Below are 24,629 nucleotides of genomic sequence, written 5' to 3'. Positions count from 1 at the left end.
TGGGCGAGTTCAACTACCCCATCATTAACTGGGCGTGTACCAACTCCTTCACATAACGCTTCCTGGAATTCATTAACTCCAATGCCCTGGATCAACTTATCCACAGCCCCACCAAGGGGAACAGTATCCTAGACCTAGCCATTACCAACATAAGTGACCGGTGTTCCACACCTGAAGTCAACTCCTCGTTGGTCCGTTCCGGCCATAAGCTAATCACCCTTGATATCCACATCCCGCCCCCACCCCCATTAAGGAAACCACGGTAAATAATTTCTCCAAAGCCAGCTTCATGCTTCTTAAGACAGAAGTGGTGAACTTCATGACACCCATGCAGATGGACAATACAGTTATGACTGCTGAATCCTACACAAATGCACTGTATAAGCACTTACATGAGTGCATGGATCATGCTATCCCAAACAGAACCAAGACACTATCCTCCAAAAAAAGGAAGCCAATCTGGTGGTCCCTTGCCATAAACAAACTGTACAACAAAAGGAAGAAATTGTTGCAAAAGAGAGTAAAATCCCATGAGTGGAGGAGCTCCCTGGTCAGCCTCAGTAAGCAGCTGAAATCCCTTCTAGGATCCTCTAAAGCTAGATAAGAAAAAAAAATTGCCACTGATTCTAAGAACAACCACAAAGCATTCTATAGCTATGTCAAGACTCTCAATGGCAACACCCAGATCTGCTCTGAGTTACAGCACAACTGCATGAAAATTACATAACCAACTGATATTGCCAACATCCTGGCAGATAGGTTCAGTGCTAACTTTACCCCCACCCCCACCCCCTAAAGGGCCCATATCTATACAGGAAGAATGCAGAGTCCCTGTAATCACAACTATGCAGGTAAAAGCTGCACTCTCTAAAGCCAAAAACACAGCATCCATGGGACTGGACAACATCCCAGGCTGCATTTTACACGAACTTCAGAATGAACTGGCTCCCCACCTAAGCACCATGTTCATTCATAGCCTCAGATCAGGCTTTGTACCCACTGAATGGTATACAGCAATAGTTATCCCACTCCACAAAGGGGGAGCCACCACTGATCCTGGGAACTATTGCCCTATTAGCCTGACGAGCCTGGTCTGCAAGGCCATGGAACGTATCATCATGGAACTCATAAAGACATTGGTAAACTCCAAACTTTGGATCCCACCCAGTTCGGGTTTGTGAAAGGCAGATCATGCCTCCTGAACCTGATTGACTTCTGTGAGGCAGTCACCAAAGCCGTAGATGAGGGTAAGGTGGTTCACACAGCCTATCTTGACCTCGTCAAGGCTTTTGACACTATCCCCCATTCTGGAATTATAGCTAAACTCACTAAACTATGTATAAATCCCTATGTCACAAGATGGATTGCCAACTGGCTCACTGACAGAACCCACACTGAAAAAGTTGCACATTCCAAATCTGACCTCAAACCAGTGACAAGTGGAGTACCACAGGGTTCAGTCCTGGGACCTCTCCTGTTAGCCTGTACTTCAGAGAAGTAGATACCAATCACAGAAGGCCTCTGGCTAACGAAGTTCGCATATGACTGCAAAGTAGGAGCCATAATAGAGTCCCCAAATGATGTGGAAATCCTACAGAAGGGCCTCGCTGAGACAGATGCCTGGTGTCAGAGCCATGGCCTCAAGCTCAATGCCAAAAAGGGCATTGTCATCCCCTTTGGTAAAAACTCTGTACCCATGAGCTACTACATAGACAGCAGTCTACTTAACACCAAATGTGTGATGAGACCTTGGGACCCAGGTGGACAGTAGTCTCTCCTTTGATAGTCACATCGCCACAGTAGTCGGGAAGTTCTACGCGGCACACCTCATCATAAAAGGGTTCTCATCCAGGAAAAAAGAGGTCATTGTTCCCCTCTACTCGACACTCATACCCATTATAGAGTGCAGCGCCCCTTTTGGAATGTACATCACAACACATCTGCAGCAGCTGGAAAGGCCACAAAAGTACCTCACAAAGAGGATTACTGGCCTAGATGCCCTACACTGACCGTTCCAAAAAACTCAAGCTTTACTCCATAGTGTATCGGCTAGTCTGAGGTGATCTCTGCCTAACATATAAAACTATGTCATACCCAGAGCTGTTGGACATGCTACGCCTAAAGAAATCCCAATCCCCCTGAGCTGCACACTCTAGGGACCTAAACCTTGTCACCACAATAAACAGGATGTGCTGGAGGGATAGATTCCTGTCCCAGAGACTTCCCATACTCTGGAACAGGCTTACCCATCTGTGTCAAGCAAAGTTCTTCATTAGCACTCTTCAAGAAAAATCTTGATGAGTGGCTGGGAAATAGGAAATACACCCTGGGGATCACTTCTGTGTCTCTGCTCGACAGTGGCACAGGAAAATAACTTTCTTGGGTGGCTTCAACCAGGGAATCTTGTTGGTTAGGCCTACGTAGGCCATCGGGCCGATAGCCTAGTACCTACCTATGAACCTATAATACCAGCTGTACTTGAAGTTTTAGCTTCAATTTTCAGTGATGGGGGCAATTTTTCTACTGTAAAGGTGCAGCTGGCTGCCATTTCAAACTTCCATTCTGGAGAAATAATTCTTCCTTAGCTGCTTCTAGGCTATGCAAGGCCTTTCTGAAAGGTACCTTCTTGCTTAGGCCCCAAGTAAAGGATCGTACCCCTCCTTTGGATTTACCTATCCTGCCACGAAGTCGGACCCAAGCCCCTTTTGAACCTGCAGCCAAGATGGGCTTAAAGGTTTTGTCCTGAAAATATTTTTTTGGTTGCTAGTCAGCTACACAGGTATCCGAACTCCATGCTTTTTCCTCCAAGTCTCCTTACCTGTTTTTTTTTTCATTAGGATATTGTTTCTGTACATATCAACCTATTTTTTTTTTTGCCTAAGGTGGCTTCCGAGGCTAATATTAACCAGGTCATTAACCTCCCGGTTTTCTTTCCAACTTTCTGTAATAAATTTGAATACATGCTCCGTCTTTAGGATATACACAAACAACGTTGGTTCTGTCATCATTGGACCAAAGATTTCAGGAGCACTGACCAGTTTGTCTCCTTAACGAACAGATTGGGTATGGCAGTTTCTAAAGTAACCTTAGCCCATGGTTAACTGATTGCATATCGTTTGTGTATAGCCAAAGAGGGTTGTCTTTCCTAAGCCTCCGTAGTGCACATTTCCCAAGGTCGATGGCAGTCTCTCCAGATTTTTGGTCAAGAACATCAATAGATGACATTTGTGCTGCTGCCACTTGGTCCAGTGCTCATACCTTTATTGCTTATTATAAATTGGATTGGGTTTCTGGGAACTGAGCTGCCTTTGCCTCCCCATTCCTCTGAAATATCCTTCCATGAGGACCACCCAAGGTTCATCTAGCTGGGGACTCTGTCCCATCAGTGGAGTAATGAATGAAAATGTCAACATCAGCTACAGTTATGTACTCACCATAACATTACATCGTTGTTGCCCGTGTTCATTCTTCCTCAGCTTTCCTCCCTCCTAACCCCCTTCCCTTTACTCCTTAATGATAATAGTTTGGAAACTGTTGTTATTAAGACCAGCATCTTTTTTTATTAGGAACCTGTGGGGTATTTTGAATTTGTTGCTATGTCGAGAGAAAGAGCAATAGATTTGTAATCGGTAATGCTACTTTGACTCTACTTGTTTGGTTAACTAGCAGATGATGTTGCTAAATTACAAAATGAAGGCAAATGTGATATGTACATTTCTCTTGAACCTCAGTTTTAAAATTTCTGCACTTTGCAGCCACACAAATATTCACCTATTTGTGATTGTGTTTCCCTCTCTCTGTCTGTGTCATATCAAGGTAGTTTAAGAATACCAGCTTGTTTAGAACAGTCATATCTAGGTATGACATCACAATTTCATAATGCTTTTGTGACTCAAATAGAATTGTTTGCTCATCCATGAGCTAGTATTATTGCTGACTTAGAAATTAAAGGCAAAACAGGGTCCTCATTCAGGGGTATGCGTGTTATTCTTGTCTCCCCGTTTCAAAATATGTTTATTACAAATAAAAACATTTTGCATCTGTGTGTGATTTTTATTTTGTGTGTGTATAAACACACACACGCACACACATATACGTAAACGTGTGTTTATGTATGAGTATGGATTGACCAAACCATGGTGTGAAGGCCAGGGCTAGGAACGATCTCTAGGCTGTGATTATGGTTGAGGAGATGTGGCTGCTCTAGATCCCATGGCAAGCACACCCTCAGTGACTGCATCTTATTGCTCAACCAGTTTACATTAGTAGTTTCAGCACTGTGTGTGTGTGTGTGGGGGGGGGGGGGCAGGGTTATGGCCTAAAGAAAGCTCCTTGTGTAGTGGGCCTCCCACTCTTGACAACTGTTGGCTCACTCTCCTTATGACCTACACCTGAAGATTGGGGACTCCTTTGTGTATGGATTCTCCTGAAAAAAAGGAACGCTTCTGCTCCAGGTCACACTTGGTGGGGAATATCATGTTCTTGTACAGCTTTTACCTCTTTGTGCCCCAGTGATCAAATCTAAAATGTCTGAGGGAGCAGCAAACTGTGTGAGTGTGTGTGCGCGCGCTCACATGTGTGCAAGTGTGTGTGACAGGCAATATTTAAGAATAAGATGTATAAATGCTGATAAGCAGCTGTTAATTCCCCTTATTCAGTTCCATTGTCAACTGTGTAGTGCCTGAAGTATTTAATGTAGGAGCTGTAATATTGGATATGTTTGCCCCATGTCTTGTTCCAGTCACAAACCATTGCTTTCTATTTCCACCATCACTGTAGAAGGAAAGGGTGGGGGAAAGTCTTGTCTGGGTACTTGATGATTGCATATGGTGTTTTCTTAAATATTTATTTGTGCAAGTAAACTGATGAGCATGGGAAAAATGGATAATTGTTGGTGTTTTATTTTAGGGTCCAGAACACCCTAATCCAGGGCTTCCATATTCTGCACGAGGATTTCCACGGATATGTTTTCTTCCAGATAATAACAAGGGTAGAAAGGTAAGCGGCAATTATGAACCTCACAATATGCTTCTTTATGAAGTATTTGCACAGGTGCCTTTCGGTGTGCATAGATGTTAAAGATAATTTCAGACACAGATAAATGTACATTTAATGATTTAACTTCCTTTGATAGGGTCTTTCCTCGATAGGAACTGTAGAACAGTGCATGTGCTCTGTATCTTTAAGAAACATATCAAGGACTGAACATGCATATATAAATAGTAAGCACATAATATACTCTGTGCCATTTTGGGGGTGCAGCCAGAGTGTGAGCATGTGTGAATGTAATAGCTAGTTTGTATACAAGTTACCTAAGTTAAAGTTGATAAGCTTCAATCGTGATGTGTTTGTATATAATAAAGCTACTTGAACAGAACCCACAAAGACTCCTCTATTACATCCTGACTAGACGAGCGACATGGTGTCAGAATTGGGATTCTAGAGATTAATATTCAAAGCCATGAGGTGCAGAGTTAACAGTGAAGGTAAACTAAGAGAAACAAGCATGGAAGAGAGACCGAAAAGAACCAAAGGTAATGAAAATTTGCACAAACAGTTTATTTTATAAAAAAGATAAAACAGTCCTTACAAGAGCACAAATCGCATTATTAGACAACCGAGAGGCACAAAAGGTTTATTAATTAAACAAAATGTTTAAGATTAAGATATTTGATTAAACAATTGACAGAAAAGCACATAAGAGGTTTAGAATTGCCTTGGAGATGCAAAATGAGCATGTTTAAAGCAAAATAGGCATGTTTATAGTAAAATGATCACAAGAAAGGTACAATGGGCATGAAAAGAGATTAAACGAGCAAAACAAATATAAGAGCAAAAAGGGCACATTAAGCATAAATAAAGCAAGACTGCATGTTTTTTGGCAAAGTATTGTGTTTTTGCATAACTACGTCTTCATATTGTATCAAGGGCATAACTAGAGTTATTCGAAGTATCTCAAAGTGTGTAAAAGTGCTTACAGTTTGTCCTTATTACTGTGCATGTATTCCGAAGAGTGAGTTTGTGTGCAAAGTGCAACTATTTTGAGATGTACAGTTAAAGTACAGCCATTTTGAAAAGTTTCTTGTGCTGGGTGCGTATGCAACAGTAGCATTGTCGCCTCACAGCAAGAGATTCTCTGGTTCAATTTTCGGCTGGGAAGTCTTCTATGCAGAGTCTGTATGTGTCCTCTCTGCATTCATGTGGGTTTCCTCCGGGTATTTTGGTTTCCTCCCATGTTATAAAGACATGTCTGGAGCGTTTTTCCCCAGGCCTTCGCTGAAAATTGGCTTTGTTCCAAGTCGGACTTTCCTGGTAAACAAATGTTAAATAAATGAAAGTGCCGTCATTACAGAGTGTTTCTTGCCCTGCAAAGAATTATCTAGCAAAGTACTGCCATTTTGGGGAAATTTTCAGTGTGCAATGTACTGTTTGCAAAGTGCAGTTACTTTGAAATGTTTCTTACTTTGAGCTTCTGCCCAGTTTATTTGCACAGTGCAGTCATTTTGAAACGATAAGAGATGACTTTTGCAGTACAACAATTTTGAAAGTGTTACAGTGCCTGAGAAACTTATTTCACAAAGTTCAGTTGTTCAGAGGCTTGTTGTGCTATTGGGCAAAGTTACAAATACTGGCATATATTTCTGGCATATGTATGTGTGTGTGTGTGTGTGTGTGTGTGTGTGTGTGCATACTTGCAGAGCCCTTCACTGATGTGTTAATAATGGCAGACTGATTTCGAAAGCTCTCACTACTTGTATTTGATCAGAATATTACAGAGAACTGGAGAATATTTGAGCAAGAGTGTACTATATTTTTATACAAGCAGCTTATTCTGACGAAGATGTATGCACCAGGGTATTCATTTTGCTAAACCTAGCTGGGTCAGAAGCCATTGAAAGAGAGCATTCATTTGTGTATGCACCAGCAGTATATGAGGGAGAAGGTGAAAATTGTCATATTGTTGTACAGCCTGAATCTAGGAAAGACCCTGAATGTTTGAAGTTCAAATTCAGAGAGATGTGTGATCCCCAGACAAATATTACATGAGAGAGGCATTTGTTTTACACAAGAGATCAGAAACCATGGGAAACTTTTGCAGCTTATATTACAGACCTGAGAAACAAAGCTAAAATGCATCAGTTTGCTGACTTGATAAACGACAGGCTTGTGTGTGGTATTAATAGTGCTGCTGTGAGAGAGATTTGCTTCGTGAAGTGCTTTAACATTGAGCAAAGCTATTGAGTTTTGTCAAATCCATGAAGTTACAGAAAGGCACACTAGTATGCTTGCAAGTGACAAGATCATTGTTTCAGCAGGCTCCAGAGCAAATGTAGACAGCATGCAACATGTGGCAAACAGAAGCAGGCCTAAGCACATGGCAGCCACGGGTCTACTTTGAAGCATCTAAAACCCATAACATCGAATTTCATAACATCTAACACTACAAATCACAAGGAAATAACATCCCCTCCACATATAACAACACCGAACTGCTAAACACACTTTTTACTACGTTTCTGCAGGGGGACAAGCCCCCTGCACCCTCCATGTGGGGGGCTCCACCCCCATAAATGAAACATACCAACTCCAAGATCGCACTGCAGTGGGAAAAAGTTAATTTCCTAACCACACTGTATCAAGCCCCCCTATAGAAACGTAGTAAAAAGTGTATTTGGTGGTTTGGTGTCGTTATATGTCGTTATATGTGGAAGGGATGTTGTTTTCATGTGATTTGTATCGTTAGATGTTATGAAATTCGATGTTTTGGGTTTTAGATTGTCTGCTCTCAATGTTATGAAATTAGATGTTATGGGTGTTAGATGTTTTGAAGGGGACCCGGCAGCCACAGCCCCTGTTGGTTTACCAGGGAAACTACGTAGTTTTCCAGCAAGTTCTAAGAAAGGAGCATACTCAGTGCAGTACAAGCATTAGTCAGCAAAACCCAAATCCAGCTTTATTGTTAACTGTCGCAGTTGTGGTGCCAATCATGAGTCTAAAAGAGTGAAATGCTTAGCATTTGGTCAGCAATGCCATAAGTGTAAAACATGGAACCATTTTCAAAAAGTTTTGCATTTAAAGTAAATCTCACACAGTTATAAAGAAGGGTCACTCAAAAAAGCAAGTTGGTCATATAGAGAGCTGCAATTCTACTTTCTATGTAGATGGCGTACCAGTAATTGGTGAAAAGGCTGATGCACTGAATTTGTTGGCAAAGAACGAAGTGTTTTGTACTGTCCAGATCAATGGTAAATCCACAGAGCTCAAACTATAGACATTAGTTCAAAGTGTAATGTTATATCAGCAGACACATTTGCTAAGGTGAGAACTAACAAACAACTCAATGTGGCTAGTAGTGTGAAACTTGCTTATGGAGGTGAAGAAATTCAGACCAAAGGCACAGTAGTGGTTTCATGTTATTTGGCTAGTAACTGTTACAGCTTGTTTTATGTAGTTCAAAGACTTGTGCAGTCATTATTGGGTCTCAGACAGTTTGATAATGAATCGGCTTTCTTTTACTGAAGAAGTTCATCATATAAGCACATTTCCTAGTTCCAATTTTTCTGAAGCCATTTTCTGAGTGTGCTGGTTTTTTATGACAAGTTGGGCAAACTTCCAGTTGTGTATTCTATGAAGTTAGACCCAGAGGTCAATCCAGTAGTTAGACCAGCAAGAAAAGTTCCAATAGCTATGCAAGATAAAGTCAAAGCTCAGTCAGATAAAATGGTGCAGCAGGGTGTAATTTGTCCAGTTACAGAACCAATTGAATGGGTGTCATCCATGGTAGCAGCCCACAAAAAAAGGCTCAGATGAGATCATAATATCTATTGATCCAAGAGATTTGAACAAAGTATTAAAGTGACCACATCATCCAGTGCATACAGTCAAAGAGGTTGCAGCCCTAATACTGAATGCCATTGTTTTTTGTCTTGAATGCAGAGAGTTCATTTTGGCAAGTGATGCTTGATCGCAAATCCTCATTACGTACTACTTTTAGTACCCCATTTGGCAGATAGATTCCTGAGGATGCTATTTGGAATAAATTCTGCAAGTGAAGTCTTCCAGCATGCAGTGGAGGGAATTTTTTCAGGTTATCGATGTACCATAGTAGTAGATGATTTATTGGTTGTAGGCAGTGGTGAAACAGAGCATGACAAACCTTAAGAGAGTTCTAGACAGAGCATGTGAAGTGAACTTAAAACTCAATCCTCTCAAGTGCAAATTCAGACTACCAGAAGTTAAATATGTAGGTAATTTTATTTACCATCATTGACTTAAGACTAGACCCACCTAAGCAAGCAGCTGTTCTTGAGATGTCAACGCTAGATAATAATCAAGCTCTACAAGGTTTCCTTGGCATGGTCAGCTATTTAGGCAAGTTCATACCAGACTTCAGTGAGTTGACGGCACCTTTGAGAGAGCCAACGCGAAAGGTATTACATGGTCTTGGTTGGAACAGCACCAGAAGGCATTTGAAGACCTTAAGCAGAAAATTGCCACCCCACCTACATTAAGATACTGTGATGTCAATAAACCAGTCACTCTCTTTTGTGATGCTTCAGAATTTGGTCTTGGCACAGTTATTTTTCAAGAAGACAGACCAGTAGCCTATGCATCTAGAACCCTTACCAAACTGAAATGCAGCATGCTCAAATTGAGAGAGAACTTTTGGAAACAGTATTTTCATGTTCAAAGTTTCATGATTATATCTATGGTCGAGCTATTCAGATTGAAACTGACCACAAACCTCTAGTTACTGTTCTAAAAAAGCTTATGCAGTCAGCTCCAACAAGATTATAAAGAATGAGGTTCTATATTACAAGATCGAATGTTTAGGTGATTGAACACCTAAACATCAAACTTGTAATATCGAAAGCAAAACGCAGTGAATGGCTGATTTAATGCAGGCAGAGATTTCCCTTGGCCATTCAGATTTTGCCATTTTGTCTACTGTAGAGTGATCTCAAAGTTGGTATATTTAGTTAGGGGGGGGGGGCACAGCCCCCCACTTAGTTTTGGTGTAAAGTTATTTTTTTTATTTTTGTGGCCAACAGATGTCTTTCCCTGAGATGTTTTTAGGTTTAATATTGCAAGTTCGATGTTCAGGTGTTCAATCATCTAAACATTCGATCTTGTAATATAGACGCAAGAATGATGATCAAATTGCAGAAGTACAACTTCAAAATGGCCTATATGAAAGGCAGACTACTTTATCTGGCTGATACCTTATCCAGATCACCCAGAAATACAGTGGAACAGCTTAATGCAGAGAATTTTGACTTTGACATAATGGAAGTGCGTAATTTGTTTACCACGAGACTTGAGCTGAGAAGATCATACAAAGACTGATCCAATTTTGCAAAAGCTCAACCACTACATTAATGTTGGATGGCTGTCAAAGCAATCTAGTGTACCACCTGAAGTGCAAACCTACTTTCCTTGCACAGATGAGATGTTGATGGAAGATGGCATTATTTTCAAAGGTCCTGTTCCTGCTTACTTACAATATGAATATGTCCTGATTTTGTATTGTAGTCATCCAGGTTCTGAATCTACCAAAAGAAGTGCAAGAGAACTAGTATTTTGGCCTTCACTAGTGAAAGACCTTGACAATGTACTTTCCTCTTGTTTAGTATGCAACAGTACAAAACGTTTGCAAACAGAACCACTTCAGCAAAGTCAAGTTCCTATACTACCTTGATCAACAGTAGCCACTGATATATTCAAATTGGTAGAGTCTTATTTAAACTGGTTTGAGCTTGATTTACTACCTAATCTTACATCCACTGCTGTTATTACCAAGTTGAAATGTCATTTCTCAGTCCATGGTAGTCCACACAGTTATTTCTGACAATGGTACTCAATTTACTAATCAGTTGTTTCAGAAATTTTCAACATAGTGGGACTTTGTATATGTTACTAGTTGTCCAGAATATCCACACTCAAATGGACTAGCTGAATGTGTGCAGTACAGAGTGCAAAATAATTACTTGAAAGGTCAAAGTGTGACCGATTGTCTTTTTGAATTTACTTAATATCAGAAACATACCCTGTGACGATATATGGGCTCGCCTATTCAGAGACGTCTATGTAGACAAACTAGAACAACACTACTTATTAGCTCCAGTTTATTAAGACCTAAAGCTAAAAATCACAGAACCATCAGAGCCCAATTATTCAGGAAGTGTTCTATCCAGAGGTCCAGTTATGATAAATCAAGCAGATTTCTTCATCCATTGAAAGGAGAGACAGTAAGGATATAAATGGCAAAAGGATTTGACTGGACTGGTCAAGTAACAGGTATATGTACTGAGCTGAGATCCTACTTCATAGAATCTGAGGGTGTGGAGTACAGGAGAAATTACAGATGTCTTCTTCCTGTACCAGAATCAATATTTCAGCATTGTTCCTGTGATATAGACTCTAGATCTCAGTGCAATCCAGACAATGCTGCTGTTCCAGAACGTCTTACCTTCTGATTCCACCTCCGATGATGTTCTCAATATTCCTAAGGTTGAACATTCAGCAGAAACTGTTTCAATTGCCAAGTCTAATTCTCAGCTTTGTCACACGGTTTAGTCACATTTTCAGACCTAGTGTGAAATACCCAGCAATGTGGACATAATTGTGTATATGTACCTAGTTCTGTATAATTGCATGACAAACTATTTGTACTGTTTGCATATCAGCTGAAGTTTAGCATTGCATAGTCTATTTCTCAGAGGGAAGATGTAGAACAGTGTGTGTGTGCTGTATCTTTAAGAAGAATATCAAGGACTGAACGTGCATATATAAATAGCAAGCACATACTGTAGTCAGTGCCATTTTGAGAGTGCAGCCAGAGAGTGAGCATGTATGAATGTAATAGCTAGTTTGTATATAAGTTACATATGTTAAAGTTGATAAGCTTCAATCATGATGTGTTTGCACATAATAAAGCTGCTTGAATAGAACCCACAGAACTCCTCTAGAACATCCTGACTAGACGAGCGACAGGAACTAAGGCTGAATTAACTTTTCCAGTGTTCAAAATGCATCATTTGTTTTTCAGAAATTTTCACTTTCTCAACGGAGAAAAGTGCATCCGTGATGTCTGCTGTGATGTAAACTTTCAACCACATCAGCACATTTCTCCTTCATATCTTTGAGTTCTTTTTTTGCTGTTTGCTTAGCTTTGGTATTGATCCTTAGAGGTGAATTAAAATTTCTTCAATAGCATGGCCTTTAAATTTGATGACAAATATGAAGATTATCTTCTTCTGCTTTTGGTCTTCGCCCTAAAATGGCCTAAACAGGATCCTCCTGGAATCATTGGAAGGGTTTCTTCCCTTGTACCACAGGGTAGTCATTGTCTCAGTACCTTAGATTTCAGTTAGACAACTCTGTGAGGCCCTGTTCTAATAGGAATAATAATTCCATGTATTTCATGGCTTCCCTGATTTCCAGTGGTGGGTGTCTTGACCTGTGTAACAGAGATAAACTTTATTTCTGTAAGTGGGCACTTGAAACCAAGGAGGACTGCACCCTGATTTGTGCATCATGTGGTACTTGCTTTAGTTTCCACCATGTGATCAATCAGTCCTTGGTCTGTGTGGTCTCATTGCAGGGAGAAGGCCATGGAGTCGTATAACTCTAGTGCTTCCAACCTATCTTTCCAAAGGTCACCCCTGGGGGACTTTTGTTTTTTTTTTCAGCACATTAAATTTAAGAAAATATGATAATTTTGATATGAAAGATATGATTTGAATGATAGGTTGGAAGTACATGAGTTATTTTGGCAGTTGAAATTAAGGGCCCAGTTCCCCACCTGTAATTAATGAATTTATTTCTATTAAATGTATAATGCTTAGACTTTATCAGCTATAGGGTTCCTGTGTTTTTATGAATTGCAAATGTTTAAGTTCATTTATAAATACTGTGTTTTTAATGTGTATTAAAACTTAAAATATTTAGTATATTTTATTGAGGAAAGGGGTCACTTGTTTGCCTTTTGTTGTTTAAATGGACATGTTTTCATTGAAGATTTATTTTGCTGAAGTCTTGTGGAATTGAAAGATACAAGCACTTAATCTACTGTCTGGAAGTGATGACCATACACTGCTTTGTTTTTTTTTTGTTTGTTTTACAAGCCTTTTAGGATGCAGTGCTTCATGGCTTCACAGTGACGCAGCATCTCTGTTTGGAAACATGACTTTTGGGATCATGTGTGTCTGTGTCTCTGTGTGTGTGTTGGGGGGAGATTATACAGGTCTTCCCCTTCTTGTTGTCTTGGTTCTGAGGAGGCTGTGTTTAGCTACAAGTCATTGCTTTGATCTCTTGTTGAGGAAGGGAGGGAACTTTTGTCCCTTTCTATAGCTTGCATTTCTGCCGTGGAGGATCCCCTCCTGGTAGTGTGACTTGGCAATAATCTATTGTTCTTCTATTGCCCCCTCCAAGGAAAGTGTGAGGCATCATTATTAACTTCCTTATTTGCAATTTATCTTTGGGTGTTCTACCTTCAAGCAAGGCTGCTGCATGGTCCACTCCTTTTCTGAGAGGCTGCCTCAAGAGTGTAACTGGCTTCATAAAAGGCTTGACCTGTCATAATCTGTTACTGTGTAGGTTATTTCCTGGATAGGTTCCTTGGCCACACCCCTTGAGTTTGGTTTTAATGTAGGCTTTCCAGTGATTAACCTTCCAAATTAGACCAAATACAATCCTTCAATGCATAGGTTTCTAAATGAACAATAATAGTTTATAGGCCATACAAGCCTAATGTTTTTGCACTGGCTACAGTTTTCATAGCCCACTAATTGAGCTTCCATTAAGTCTGCTCTCACTTCTGTGGAATCAACACATGCTTTCAGCTCAGTATTCTCATCAGTTAACTGCTGTAACATATTGGAGTGCTATTTTAAAACTAAGCCCATTTCAGATATTTTTTCTTCCGTGCTGTAGATGTAGGCTTTCAGGGTACCCTTAATTTTCTTTATCTTAAAGATTGCTTGAAGAGACCCTGCCTTCTCAGTCTCCCAAGGTCGGTATTTTCTTGGATGATGGCCCCAATTCAGCCATGTTAATGGACTGCAGTGAGGCGTGGAGAAGCTGGGTTGATTAGGGCAGGCAATTTTTTTGCCAGTTTTTTGTTTTTATTTTTCATGAGAGCAGTCAGTGCTCCCAGTTGTATGTTTGGTCCCTAATCTTGGCTGTTCTCAGTAATTTCACTCCTTGTATCTCTTTATTTAGGTGGGATGGAATAGGAGTAAACCTCCATACTAAAATTAGGTTGCCACACTGGAAGTCCTCAAATCTGGGGGGGTTGTTAATTTTGTTTAGACTACCCAGATATAGCCTAGTCATACTCTTTTTTTTATTTCTGCCACTTTTTAGGCAGGTAGTCACTTTGACATTTTATTTCCAAAGGTTGAACTTAGAGTGCTAAGGTCCAAGTGACTGTCCAGCTACTGGATGCAGTACAATCCCTGTGCTTCTGACTCTCCCAGAAGGATCAAGACTAGTGCTATGTTAGAATCAACTTTTTTGTCCCATACATAATTTCTTCTTTGGGTTTACAGTGGAAAAGAGAAACTTTCTGTACTTTGAGTTATGGGTATAAGTTATAACCTCTAGCTCAGAATCATGTTTGTAATGTTTGACATTTAATGTAGGACAGCACTGATACTGCTGGTTATGTAATTCTTTCTAAGCTGGCCATTCACTTGCACATGTATGAGATGAGGGGTGATTGTTATGCAAATGCATCTCTTGGGAGTGGCCATTATGGTGACCAAACCACTGACTTGATGGCACCCTACAACATTGGTGTGCAGAAGTAATCACTCACATTGGGAAGGCATCGTAGTCCATTGTGTTAGCATGGATTGTATTCTCCCCTCCCAAGAGAGTCATTAGGACATTATAAATGCCTTCATTCATGGGATGTTGGTGTGGACGTAGAGCATCCTCAAGGCTGCCTAAATAACAGCCCTAATCTTAGTTGAAATTTCCCATATAATGGAACAAATGTGTCCTGTCCTGTTTTTATTATGAGGGGAGGCTTGATGGCCAACAGAAATCACATAGAAAAAATGCTTAAGGTAATTACAGATGCTTGAGAAACTTGTAGGTTTCTCAGGATATCTTTTTGGAGGGGTTGATGCATTGAATGTACTTCTGGTTTGTGGTTCTGAGAAGAAAGTCCATCCAGAGCAGTTCCCTCCCCCAGATAATTTGCTTGGTTTCCGTTTGGCCCCAGCATTTGTCTTCTGGTTTATTACATGGGTTATCACTGGCATACTCTGCTTAAAAGTGTAGCTTCTGATCAGTATGTCATCCATGTAAATCAGACTTCCTGTCCTTTTTGTATTGGTTATGGCCTTGAACAGGAAGGAGTGTTAAATATTTCCAACACTCACTGTTCATAGTTGTTTGTCCTTCTGTCTCACTTTTGCAGTATTCATAACCTATGGAATGATCTGCCCAAGAATAGCCCCACATCCAGCCAGTTTACCAAAGCCTGTAATTCTTAGCATTGTCGTACATCAGACGTATGCTTCCTGCATTAGTGTAAGGCATAAAGGTGACATACAGATGCTCCAAACTCAGAACAACTTTGCCACCAGTCCAAACGCCATAGTTGAACATTGATCTGAGCACTTTTCACTGTGGTGGTTATACTGAGCCTCATTCAGATAAGTTCCTCTTTGGGGCTCCTTTTCGTTTATACCATTGAACTCATGTCATCCAAAAAGGGGAAATGCCACTGTGGGAGGCAGGTTCCCCACAAGGTTCTTGTTTTGACTGAGCACTACTCATGACCACAGTAAGTGCTCTATTGTCAGGTGTTTGTGCCAATGGACTCTGCAGCTGTTTGTCTTCAATTTTCATTTATCTTGAGAACCATCAAGCTGTTTGTCTTCAATTTTCATTTATCTTGAGAACCGTCATCTCAAGTTGCTGGCCCAGGGTAACACGGCTGAATCCACCTGCCCCCAGGGTACAGCCACCTCTTAAGAAAAAGACCAAGAAGTCAAGGTCTAATACTACTGCCGTCCAGCCTCATCCTAATATCTCTTTAAAGGTGGGGGATAATCATGAAGAGACCACCCAGTGCTGACGCCTGATGTTCTTTGTGTTTCACTGTTGCAGTCATCACTTTTAGGTTATCCCTGCCTGGGTAGCCCTCGGCTGGCCCGAATACCAAAGGCTTAGTATTTCTGCGTCAGCTGCTGTCGCTTCAGGACTGACGTCAGGTCATCAGTAGTATAAAGTAAGGCAGCCGACGCCATTACATCAGTCTTTCTTGCTATGGAGCCAGAAGGAGTTAGCACGAGAACCGGTTGGCCGCTACCCGAGTTTCATCTACCGAATTGAAGTTGAAATCTTCTAAATCTAAGTGCCCCATTGGGGATCCTTTTTTGTAGCACTAACCGATGTCAGAAAAAGTTAATTGTCTCACCTGTGGAAAGCAAATACCACACCAAGACTTCCATTCTTACTGCGTCACTTGCTTAGGCCCAGACCACGACATACCCTGTTGTCGCTTCTGTGCTTTCTTCAACGCCAAAGCTATCCATCGTTGGGCCCTTATTGTAGCCAGATATTTTCACATTCAGTCCTCTAATTCCAATATGGCTTTGGTAAGTCCTCCGACAGCAGATCTTTTGAAAAAAACGTAAAGATAAAGACAGAGACAAACCACACAGGTCCAAACCTACTGACAACACTTCCATTAAGCTAGTCATCAGTTCTTCGGTCCTCAGTGAGGAGCTTTCGCAGCCCCCTGATGCCCGCTTCTGTGGATTGGCAGGCCACTACCGAGACCCTTTTAGAGTCTGTTATGCCGCAAAACTCTTCATCGACTAAGGATCCTGCAGTTGTCTCTACCTTGGATGGGTCTGGAGCTGCTGAGCAGTCACTGGCTTTCGAGGAAGTCCTTCACACTACCGATTCTTGACAAAAAAGTCTTCTTTCGCGACTACTGTTTTTTCGAAAACGACCGCAGTGTTCATCGTGTTTCACTGTTGCAGTCATTACTCTTTGGTTATCCTGCTGGCAGGCTACCCGCAGTCGGCCTGAATTCCAAAGTCCTGGTCCGGCGTCTGTTGCTGTCGCCTCTTCCCTGACGTCAGTGCGCCAGGGGTATAAAAGATGCAGCCGATGCCATTTCTTAAGTCTTTCTTGCCACGTGGTGCCTGAAGCAGAAGCAGTTTGCAAGTGCCGGTCGGCCGACTCTGGATCTGAAATTCGAACACTAAAATCTCAGAAGTTTTCATTTAAAGCCAAGTACCCCGTTGGGGAAACTTTTTTTCTTGCTCCAGACTGATGTCAGAAAAAGTTAATAGTTGCATTTCTTGTGGGAAGCAAATACCTCATAAGGACTTCCATTCTTATTGTATTCCTTGCCTAGGCCCTGATCACAACGTAGCTAATTGCAGATTTTGTGCAAGATTTAACCAATGCACTATTAAGCGTCGGTATGATTTTGCATTTCATTACTTTGGCCGAAGATTTAATTGCACCATGTCGTCTGATAGCCATCAGACTACCGCAATTCATAAGAAACGCAAGGAAAAGGACAGGCATCCGAGGTCCAAAACTGACGACTAGGCTTCTTCTAAGCCAGTCGCTGATTCAGAGTGAGGCGCTTTCGCAGCCCCTGACGCCCGCTACCTCAGAGCCACAGGCCGCTTTCGACTCCCACATGGAGCAGACTAGGCCTCTGGAAACTCAAGGTATTGGACACTTGGAAAATATTCCCTCAGATGGGTCCGGAGCCGCTGAGCAGGCATCGGCTTCTGAGGGTGTTTTCAGGCCTACACAGTTATATATAAAAACCGACTACAGCTTCAAAGGCAAAGACTAAAGCACCACTAAAGACAAAGAAACAAGTGCAGCAAGCTCTTGGACAGGCCTCCATGCCTAAAAACAGATGCTCAAAATGGCCGAAGACCTAATTACTTTGATCAGGGGTTCCCATCCCCCTCCTGAGAAGAGGCCTAGGCAAGAGACAGAATATGAATCTTCAGATCAGGTTTCCATTTCCTGTGGTTCCTCTTCTGACCAAGAATACTCTCTCCCTCCCTATGCTGAAGAATCCATCCCTTCAGCATCCCCTCCTGAGGATTTTTCTTTTGGGGAAACCCTGCATACCATGAGAGAGCACTTCCACTGGGAGAGCCAAGACTACTCAGAATCTAAGAAAAGGCTTAGAGATTTTCTTTTACTACCTCCGCACAGGCCTCTTGCTATCCCTCCTGTTTTAGACATTGTAGATGTATTTTCAGTGTCCGGCCTGTCCCATGACTCTCTACCCTCTGCACCTGTTAAGCCAGACAGATACTACAGGGTTCCAGATTCACATAAATTTCTTTATAGGAACCCTGCTGTTGACCCAGAAACTATTTCTCTGGGTCCCAAAGGGGTCAAGGCTTCCACTGCAAAATACCCTATCCCCTCTGGTAGAGATTCAAGGGCGCTGGACAGATGGGGGAAAAAGGTTCACACTTTTGCTACCTTGGCTGTGAGGGCTTTAAATTGTCACTCGCATATGCTTAAATATCAGCAATACGTATTGTCACTGCTTAAACAGAAAATGTTAACAAATTCTGAATGTGCAGAAAACAAAGAAATGCAGGATTTATTGCATGCAACTGGACAAATGGGAAAGCATACTTTGCAATCTGGTTTTGATTCTCTGGAGGTCTCTTGCAGGGCTGCTGTTACGGGTTCTGTCATTAGGCGACGTGCTTGGTTAAATGAACCGAATCTGCCTGATCATGTTAAAGCAAAACTATTAGATGCTCCATTACAGCATGATACTTTGTTTGGTGTTAAAGCAGAAGAGGTGTTGAAGAAAATGGAGGACAAAGCAAAATCTATACAGTTAAGGATTTCTTACAGGTGCAGCCACCCAGATTTAGCAGGAACTGGCCTACAAAGAATTGGACCTTTCCAGTGTCAGACAGGCCACAAAGAGGCAGATACAGACACCCCAGAGGCAGATCCCAGCCCCAAGGCTCATACAGGCCTAAACAATGGGGTGCTTCTACCTCCAAAAGTGGAGAAGATAAAGCACAGCCATACAGGAAACAGTCCCAATGACTTTCCTCTGCCAGAACCAAGCACTTATCTTTTGGCAGCCCCCTTAGGGGGAAAACTAGCACTTTTTTCACAAAATTGGCACATGATTACCCAGGACAAATGGGTCTTGAACATAGTGTCTCAGGGCTACAGGTTCCACTTTCACACCCTGCCAAGGGCAAAAGGTATGCCAGACCTGCCACATAATCAATGGGCAGAGGCACAAAAGAAAGTTTCATCCCTCATGGACATGAGGGCCATTCAGCGAGTACCACAACAAGAGCAGGGACAAGGATTTTACTTGAGACTTTTCTTGATGCCCCGAAAGGGCAAAGCCTGGAGACCAGTACTGGACCTGTCTAGTCTAAACACATTTCTGGACGTTCCAAAATTCAAAATGTTGACTTTGCAGCAACTTCTGCCCATGCTGGGCAAGAACGCATGGCTGGTGACTTTAGGCATACCTGCATGTCCCAATCAGACAACCTTGCAGAAGATACCTCAGATTTCATAGCTGGCTCAATGCACTATCAATTCTCTGCACTGCCCTTTAGCTTATCTACTGCGCCCAGGGTCTTCACAAAATGCCTGGCACCAATAATTGCATTTTGCAGACAAAGAGGAATTCAAATATGTCCTTACTTGGACGACTGCTTTATTCAAGCAGAGAACAAAGACATTCTACTAAAGCATCTGGAGTTTGTAAAAAGATTACTAATTTGCCTAGGGTACACAGTAAACGAAAAGAAATCAAAACTAGTACCCTCTCAAGAGATCATATTCCTGGGTGCAAGCTTAAATACAACTGCCCTGATGGCTTATCTCACGCCAGACAAGCAAAGGCAACTGACTTCTTACTTCAAAATGTTGGCAACAAAGATCCAGTTATCTGCAAGAAAAATTCTGCAGGCTTTGGGCTTCATGGCATCCTGCATTCTGCTAATTCAATATGCCAGACTGCATATGAGGAAACTGCAATGGTATCTAAAAAGTGTTTGGACTCAACATTGCCACAGCCTGGAAACATTAAGTACCCTCATTCACTGCCTGCAGCAGGAGTTTTGATGGTGGGCACAGGCCTGTCACCACAACAAGGGACAGCCAGTCATTTTACCCACAGCCAGGCAGACACTAACAACGGATGCATCAGATTATGCCTGGAGGGCCCACATGGCAGGAAAATGTATTCAGGGCACATGGCCCCGCAAGCCAGATGTATCTTCATATCAATCAAAGAGATGCTAGCTGTTCAGAATGCCCTGACAGCTTTCAAGGATCTACTTCATCCAGGACAACTACTGATAAAGACGGACAATACTACAGTCATGTGGTACATAAACAAGCAGGGAGGCACACATTCCTACCCCCTCTGCAGAAAAGCCATGACTTTGTGGGACACAGCATTGACTTATCAAGTTCACCTGCAAGCACAATTCCTGCCGTGAAAAATAAATACTCTGGCAGACGAACTAAGCAGAAACCTCATGGATCCCCACGAGTGGAAACTGTATCCACAAGTCTTTAGCATGAGAACAAGGAAATGGGGATGCCCAGACTTAGATCTATTTGCTTCCCCTCACAACTGCCAACTACAGAGATTCTGCACAAGGACTTATCACAAGCAAACATGGAAAGTGGATGCCCTATCCTTCAGCTGGAAAAACCTAACAGTATATGCCTTTCCTCCACTGCCTCTCCTCCCCAAGGTACTCCTAAAGATCAGACAAGAGAAGCCAAAAATGATACTGATTGCCCCAGACTGGCCACACCAGCACTGGTACCCAATCCTAAAGAACTTGTCTCAAGGTCCAGCCTGGACATTGCCTCAGACTTCTCACTTACTGACCCAACAAAACAATCAGATCCTGCACAGCCAACTCAGGACCCTAAATTTGGCAGCATGGCGGATAATGTAGCCATTCAGAACACTCCTCTCTCCAAAGCTGTAATGGATGTTATTTTGGAGGTCAGAAGGCCCAGTACCAGAAAATCTTATGCAGAAAAATGAAAGAGATTCTGTGTTTGGAACCAGAAACAAGGAATTGACACGTTTGTACCAAATATTCCTCAGATTTTACAATACCTAACTGAGATGCTGGACAAAGGCCTGTCCTTTGAATAATTAAGATTCATGCCTCTGCCATTTCAGCCCATTACAATACGGAACCACCTATCTTTTCTCATCCTTTAATAAGGCAGTACCTCAGAGGGACCAAAATCATAAGACCTCCAAGAAGAGCAGCAATACTTGCATGGGACCTCAATTATGTCTTGGAAAAACTCACACTGCCTCCTTTTGAGCCAGCCTCAACAGCTGATATAAAATTCTTATCCTGGAAAACAGCTCTGCTCCTAGCGATAACCTCTGCAAGACGAATCTGAGTTACAGGCACTCATGGCTGTGGAACCTTTTATCATTTTCCATCCAGACAGGGTTTCTCTGAGGACAAACCCTACATTTATGCCTAAGGTGGTGTCCACTGTAGCCCTTAACCAAACCATTCACTTGCCTACCTTTTATCCAAACCCACAGAACAAGGGTGAGAGACTTCTGCATTCTTTGGACATACACAGACAGCTATGCTTCTACTTGGACAGAACTAAAGCTTTCAGAAAGATTGAGCAACTTTTAGTGGCATATGCTGCAGGATCACAAGGAAAGGCTATCTCAGAACAGACTATTTCTAAATGGATAGGCCATTGCATTCATTTCTGCTACTCACAGCATGGCAAATCAGTGCCTAAGGGCATTAGGCCACATTCAACCAGAGCAATAGCCACTTCAGCAGCCTTCCTCAGAGGAATACCAACCAAAGACATCTTAGAGGCTGCAACTTGGAGTTCAGTACACACCTTTACAAAGCACTACCACTTACCTCTCTACTCTAAATCCAGAGCAGGCTTTGCCACTGCAGTTCTGCAGGGCCTCTTGCCTCTCCTAATCCTATTTAGCACAGCCACCCATCCTCAGCTTTGGGATTCAACCCAAGAGTAATGACTGCAGCAGTGAAACATGATGAACATAGTACAGTTGTGTACCTACCATAAATGTAGATGTTCGAGTGTATTCACTGTTGCAGTCTAGGTTACCCTCCCTCCATCCCCCTTTATTTTGCTGAGTCTTATCTGTACTTCTCTATTCTATACAATCTGTGTGGTGTATTTGCTTGTAGATGAAGAAAATGCTTACTTTACTGCATGCATTTTTATTGGCATACTTTGTTTAGCCTACCCTTTTAGGGGCACCTGACATCTGGGGCAAGAAAAACTGAAGAAAATGGCGTCGGCTGCATCTTTTATACCCCTGGCGCACTGACGTCGGGGAAGAGGCGACAACAACCGACGCCAGACCAGGACTTTGGAATTCAGGCCGACTGTGGGTAGCCTGCCAGCAGGATAACCCAAAAGTAATGACTGCAGCAGTGAATACACTCGAACATCTACATTTATGGCAGGTACATGACTGTACTTTTCTTAGGTCCAGGGTATGAACCACACCCAAGAAACCGACAATCCACTCTTGGGCACCTGCTTCCGTGCCTCAGTCTCAGATGCTTAAAATGGTGGAAGACCTTATCATGCTGATCAGGGGAAGCCAAGCTACCCCCTCCAAAAGGAAAAGAGATCTGTCCCCTGTACATGTTCATGTTTCACTGTTGCGGTCATCACATTTGGGTTATCTGCCTACAGATAGCCCTCAGTCGGCTTGAATACCAGAGTCTTGGGATTTCTGCGTCAGATGCTGTCACTTCCATGACGTCAGGACGTCATGGGTATAAAACATGCAGCCGACGCCATTACATCAGTCTTTCTTGCTGTGCAGTGTCCAAAGCAGAAGCAGTTCGCAAGTGCCGGTCGGCCGCCTCCTGAAATTTTCGTTTTTCGTGTTTCAGACCTGAAGTCTTCTAAAAGTTAAGTACCCCGTCGGGGATCCTTTTTTCTTGCTCTAACCGATGTCAGAAAAAGTTAATTGTCTTGCCTCTGGAAAGCGAATACCTCACAGAGATTTTCATTCTTACTGCGTCATCTGTTTAGGCCCAGACCATGATGTTCCTCACTGTCTGTTTTGTGCCTTGTTCAACGCCTGAACTATTCATCATCGGGCTATTTTTGTTGCTAAATTCTTCCGCTCTCGTTCTCCATATTCTGAATTGGCTTCGATAAGCCATCCGACTACCGATCTTCCGAAAAAACATAAGTATAAAGACAGAGACAGACTGCATAGGTCGGTACTCAGGTGCCTTCACAGCCCCTGATACCCACTTGTACAGATTTGCGGGTCTCTGCTGAGTCCCTGTCAGAGTCCGGCATGCCGCGAGTTGCTTCTTCGACTATGGAACCTGCAGATGTCTCTACCTTGGATAGGTCCGAAGCCGCTGTGCAGGCACCGGCTTCTGAGGGTGTATTCCAACCTTCTGATGTTCGTATTAAACTGACATTTTTAAGGTAAGGTTAATGTTTTTGGAAAGGGGATACCCCCCCGAACTGGTAAACAGTATCAAGGATGAGGTTTGCTCACTGTGGAATGAAAGATATATGCCACTACTAGGAATGGGGAGTGAAGTGGTAGCAACAAGCAGGGGTGTGAGTAAAGATTTTTCACAGGCCATGGTAGTCACTTATGGGGAAACAGCAGAATTAGTGAAGAAAATTATTTCCAACAATTGGTCAATGTTAAAATGTAACAATGATATATTTCAGCTGATGGGCCCAGAGCCATGTTTTACATATAAGGTGGACTTTAACTTGAAATCTTTGTTAGAACAAAAAACAACAACAAACATTTTCAAGAAGAGGGGTACCCGCAAATGTGGATATTGTGATCACTGTTCTTTTATTAATGAAAATGAATTTTTTAGGTTAGAGCCCTTTAACCTAGTTGTGCCCTTAGTACCAGGCTCCTGCGTTTCTACAGGGTTGGTCTATTTAGCAACCTGTATGGTATGCTTTTGTTATTACGTGGGGAAGACAGAAAATTGAACCACAGGATTTACGAACACCTGTATTGTATAAGTAAGAATGATGATAAAAATGCTTTAAGCAAACATATTAGTGCACACCCCAATCACAATTTTAAGTTTGCCATTTTGGAGATCGTACCGAAAAATGTAAGAGGGGGTGATTGGAAGAATCTATTGTTGAGGGCAGAATCCAGATGGCAATTTAAATTAAATTCAATTTTATATCCAGGACTCAATGAAAATATCAGCATTAAGCCTGAACTGAAATTTAGGGCTGGTACCTTGTAATTTATAATTAGTGTAGTAGGTAGGTAAGGGTGTCATGCTGTATGAGTATTTATATGTATTTATATGTGTTGTATGTGTATTTTAACAAGGAAAGTATAATTGTATTATATTTTAGTACATAATTTCATTTCATTTTAAAATGTTTTTTAAAAAATGTCAATCAATTAATTGGTAGTCACATGATGTGCAATAGGTGTATTTAAAGCCTTTTGAATACAGTAACATTAGATCTGTTGAAGTCCTAGTGACGAAAGCGCTTATCACTTTTGGCAAAGTCTTTTTATGTCTGTTTGGATTGAATAAACTCGTTTTTATTGTGGC

At 41.9% G+C, this 24,629-nt stretch overlaps 1 protein-coding gene across 5 annotated transcripts in view; it reads left to right on the top strand.

The window, feature by feature from the left end:
- Positions 1-24,629, top strand: part of DTX2 (deltex E3 ubiquitin ligase 2) — a 1,297,167-nt gene that overhangs the window by 1,092,462 nt on the left and 180,076 nt on the right. For all 5 annotated transcript variants that reach the window (XM_044054219.1, XM_044054221.1, XM_044054218.1 and 2 more), the window contains one exon: positions 4,909-4,998. In XM_044054219.1, the coding sequence (XP_043910154.1) occupies positions 4,909-4,998 (90 nt within the window). The remainder of the gene's footprint in view (positions 1-4,908; positions 4,999-24,629) is intronic.

The sequence above is a fragment of the Protopterus annectens genome, chromosome 13.part0 (genome assembly GCF_019279795.1).
Source record: "Protopterus annectens isolate FY-2018-M chromosome 13.part0, PAN1.0, whole genome shotgun sequence".
Lineage (NCBI taxonomy): Eukaryota > Metazoa > Chordata > Ceratodontiformes > Protopteridae > Protopterus > Protopterus annectens.
The sequence above is the reverse complement of the archived record's forward strand: the minus strand, read 5'-3'. Positions and strand labels throughout refer to the sequence as shown.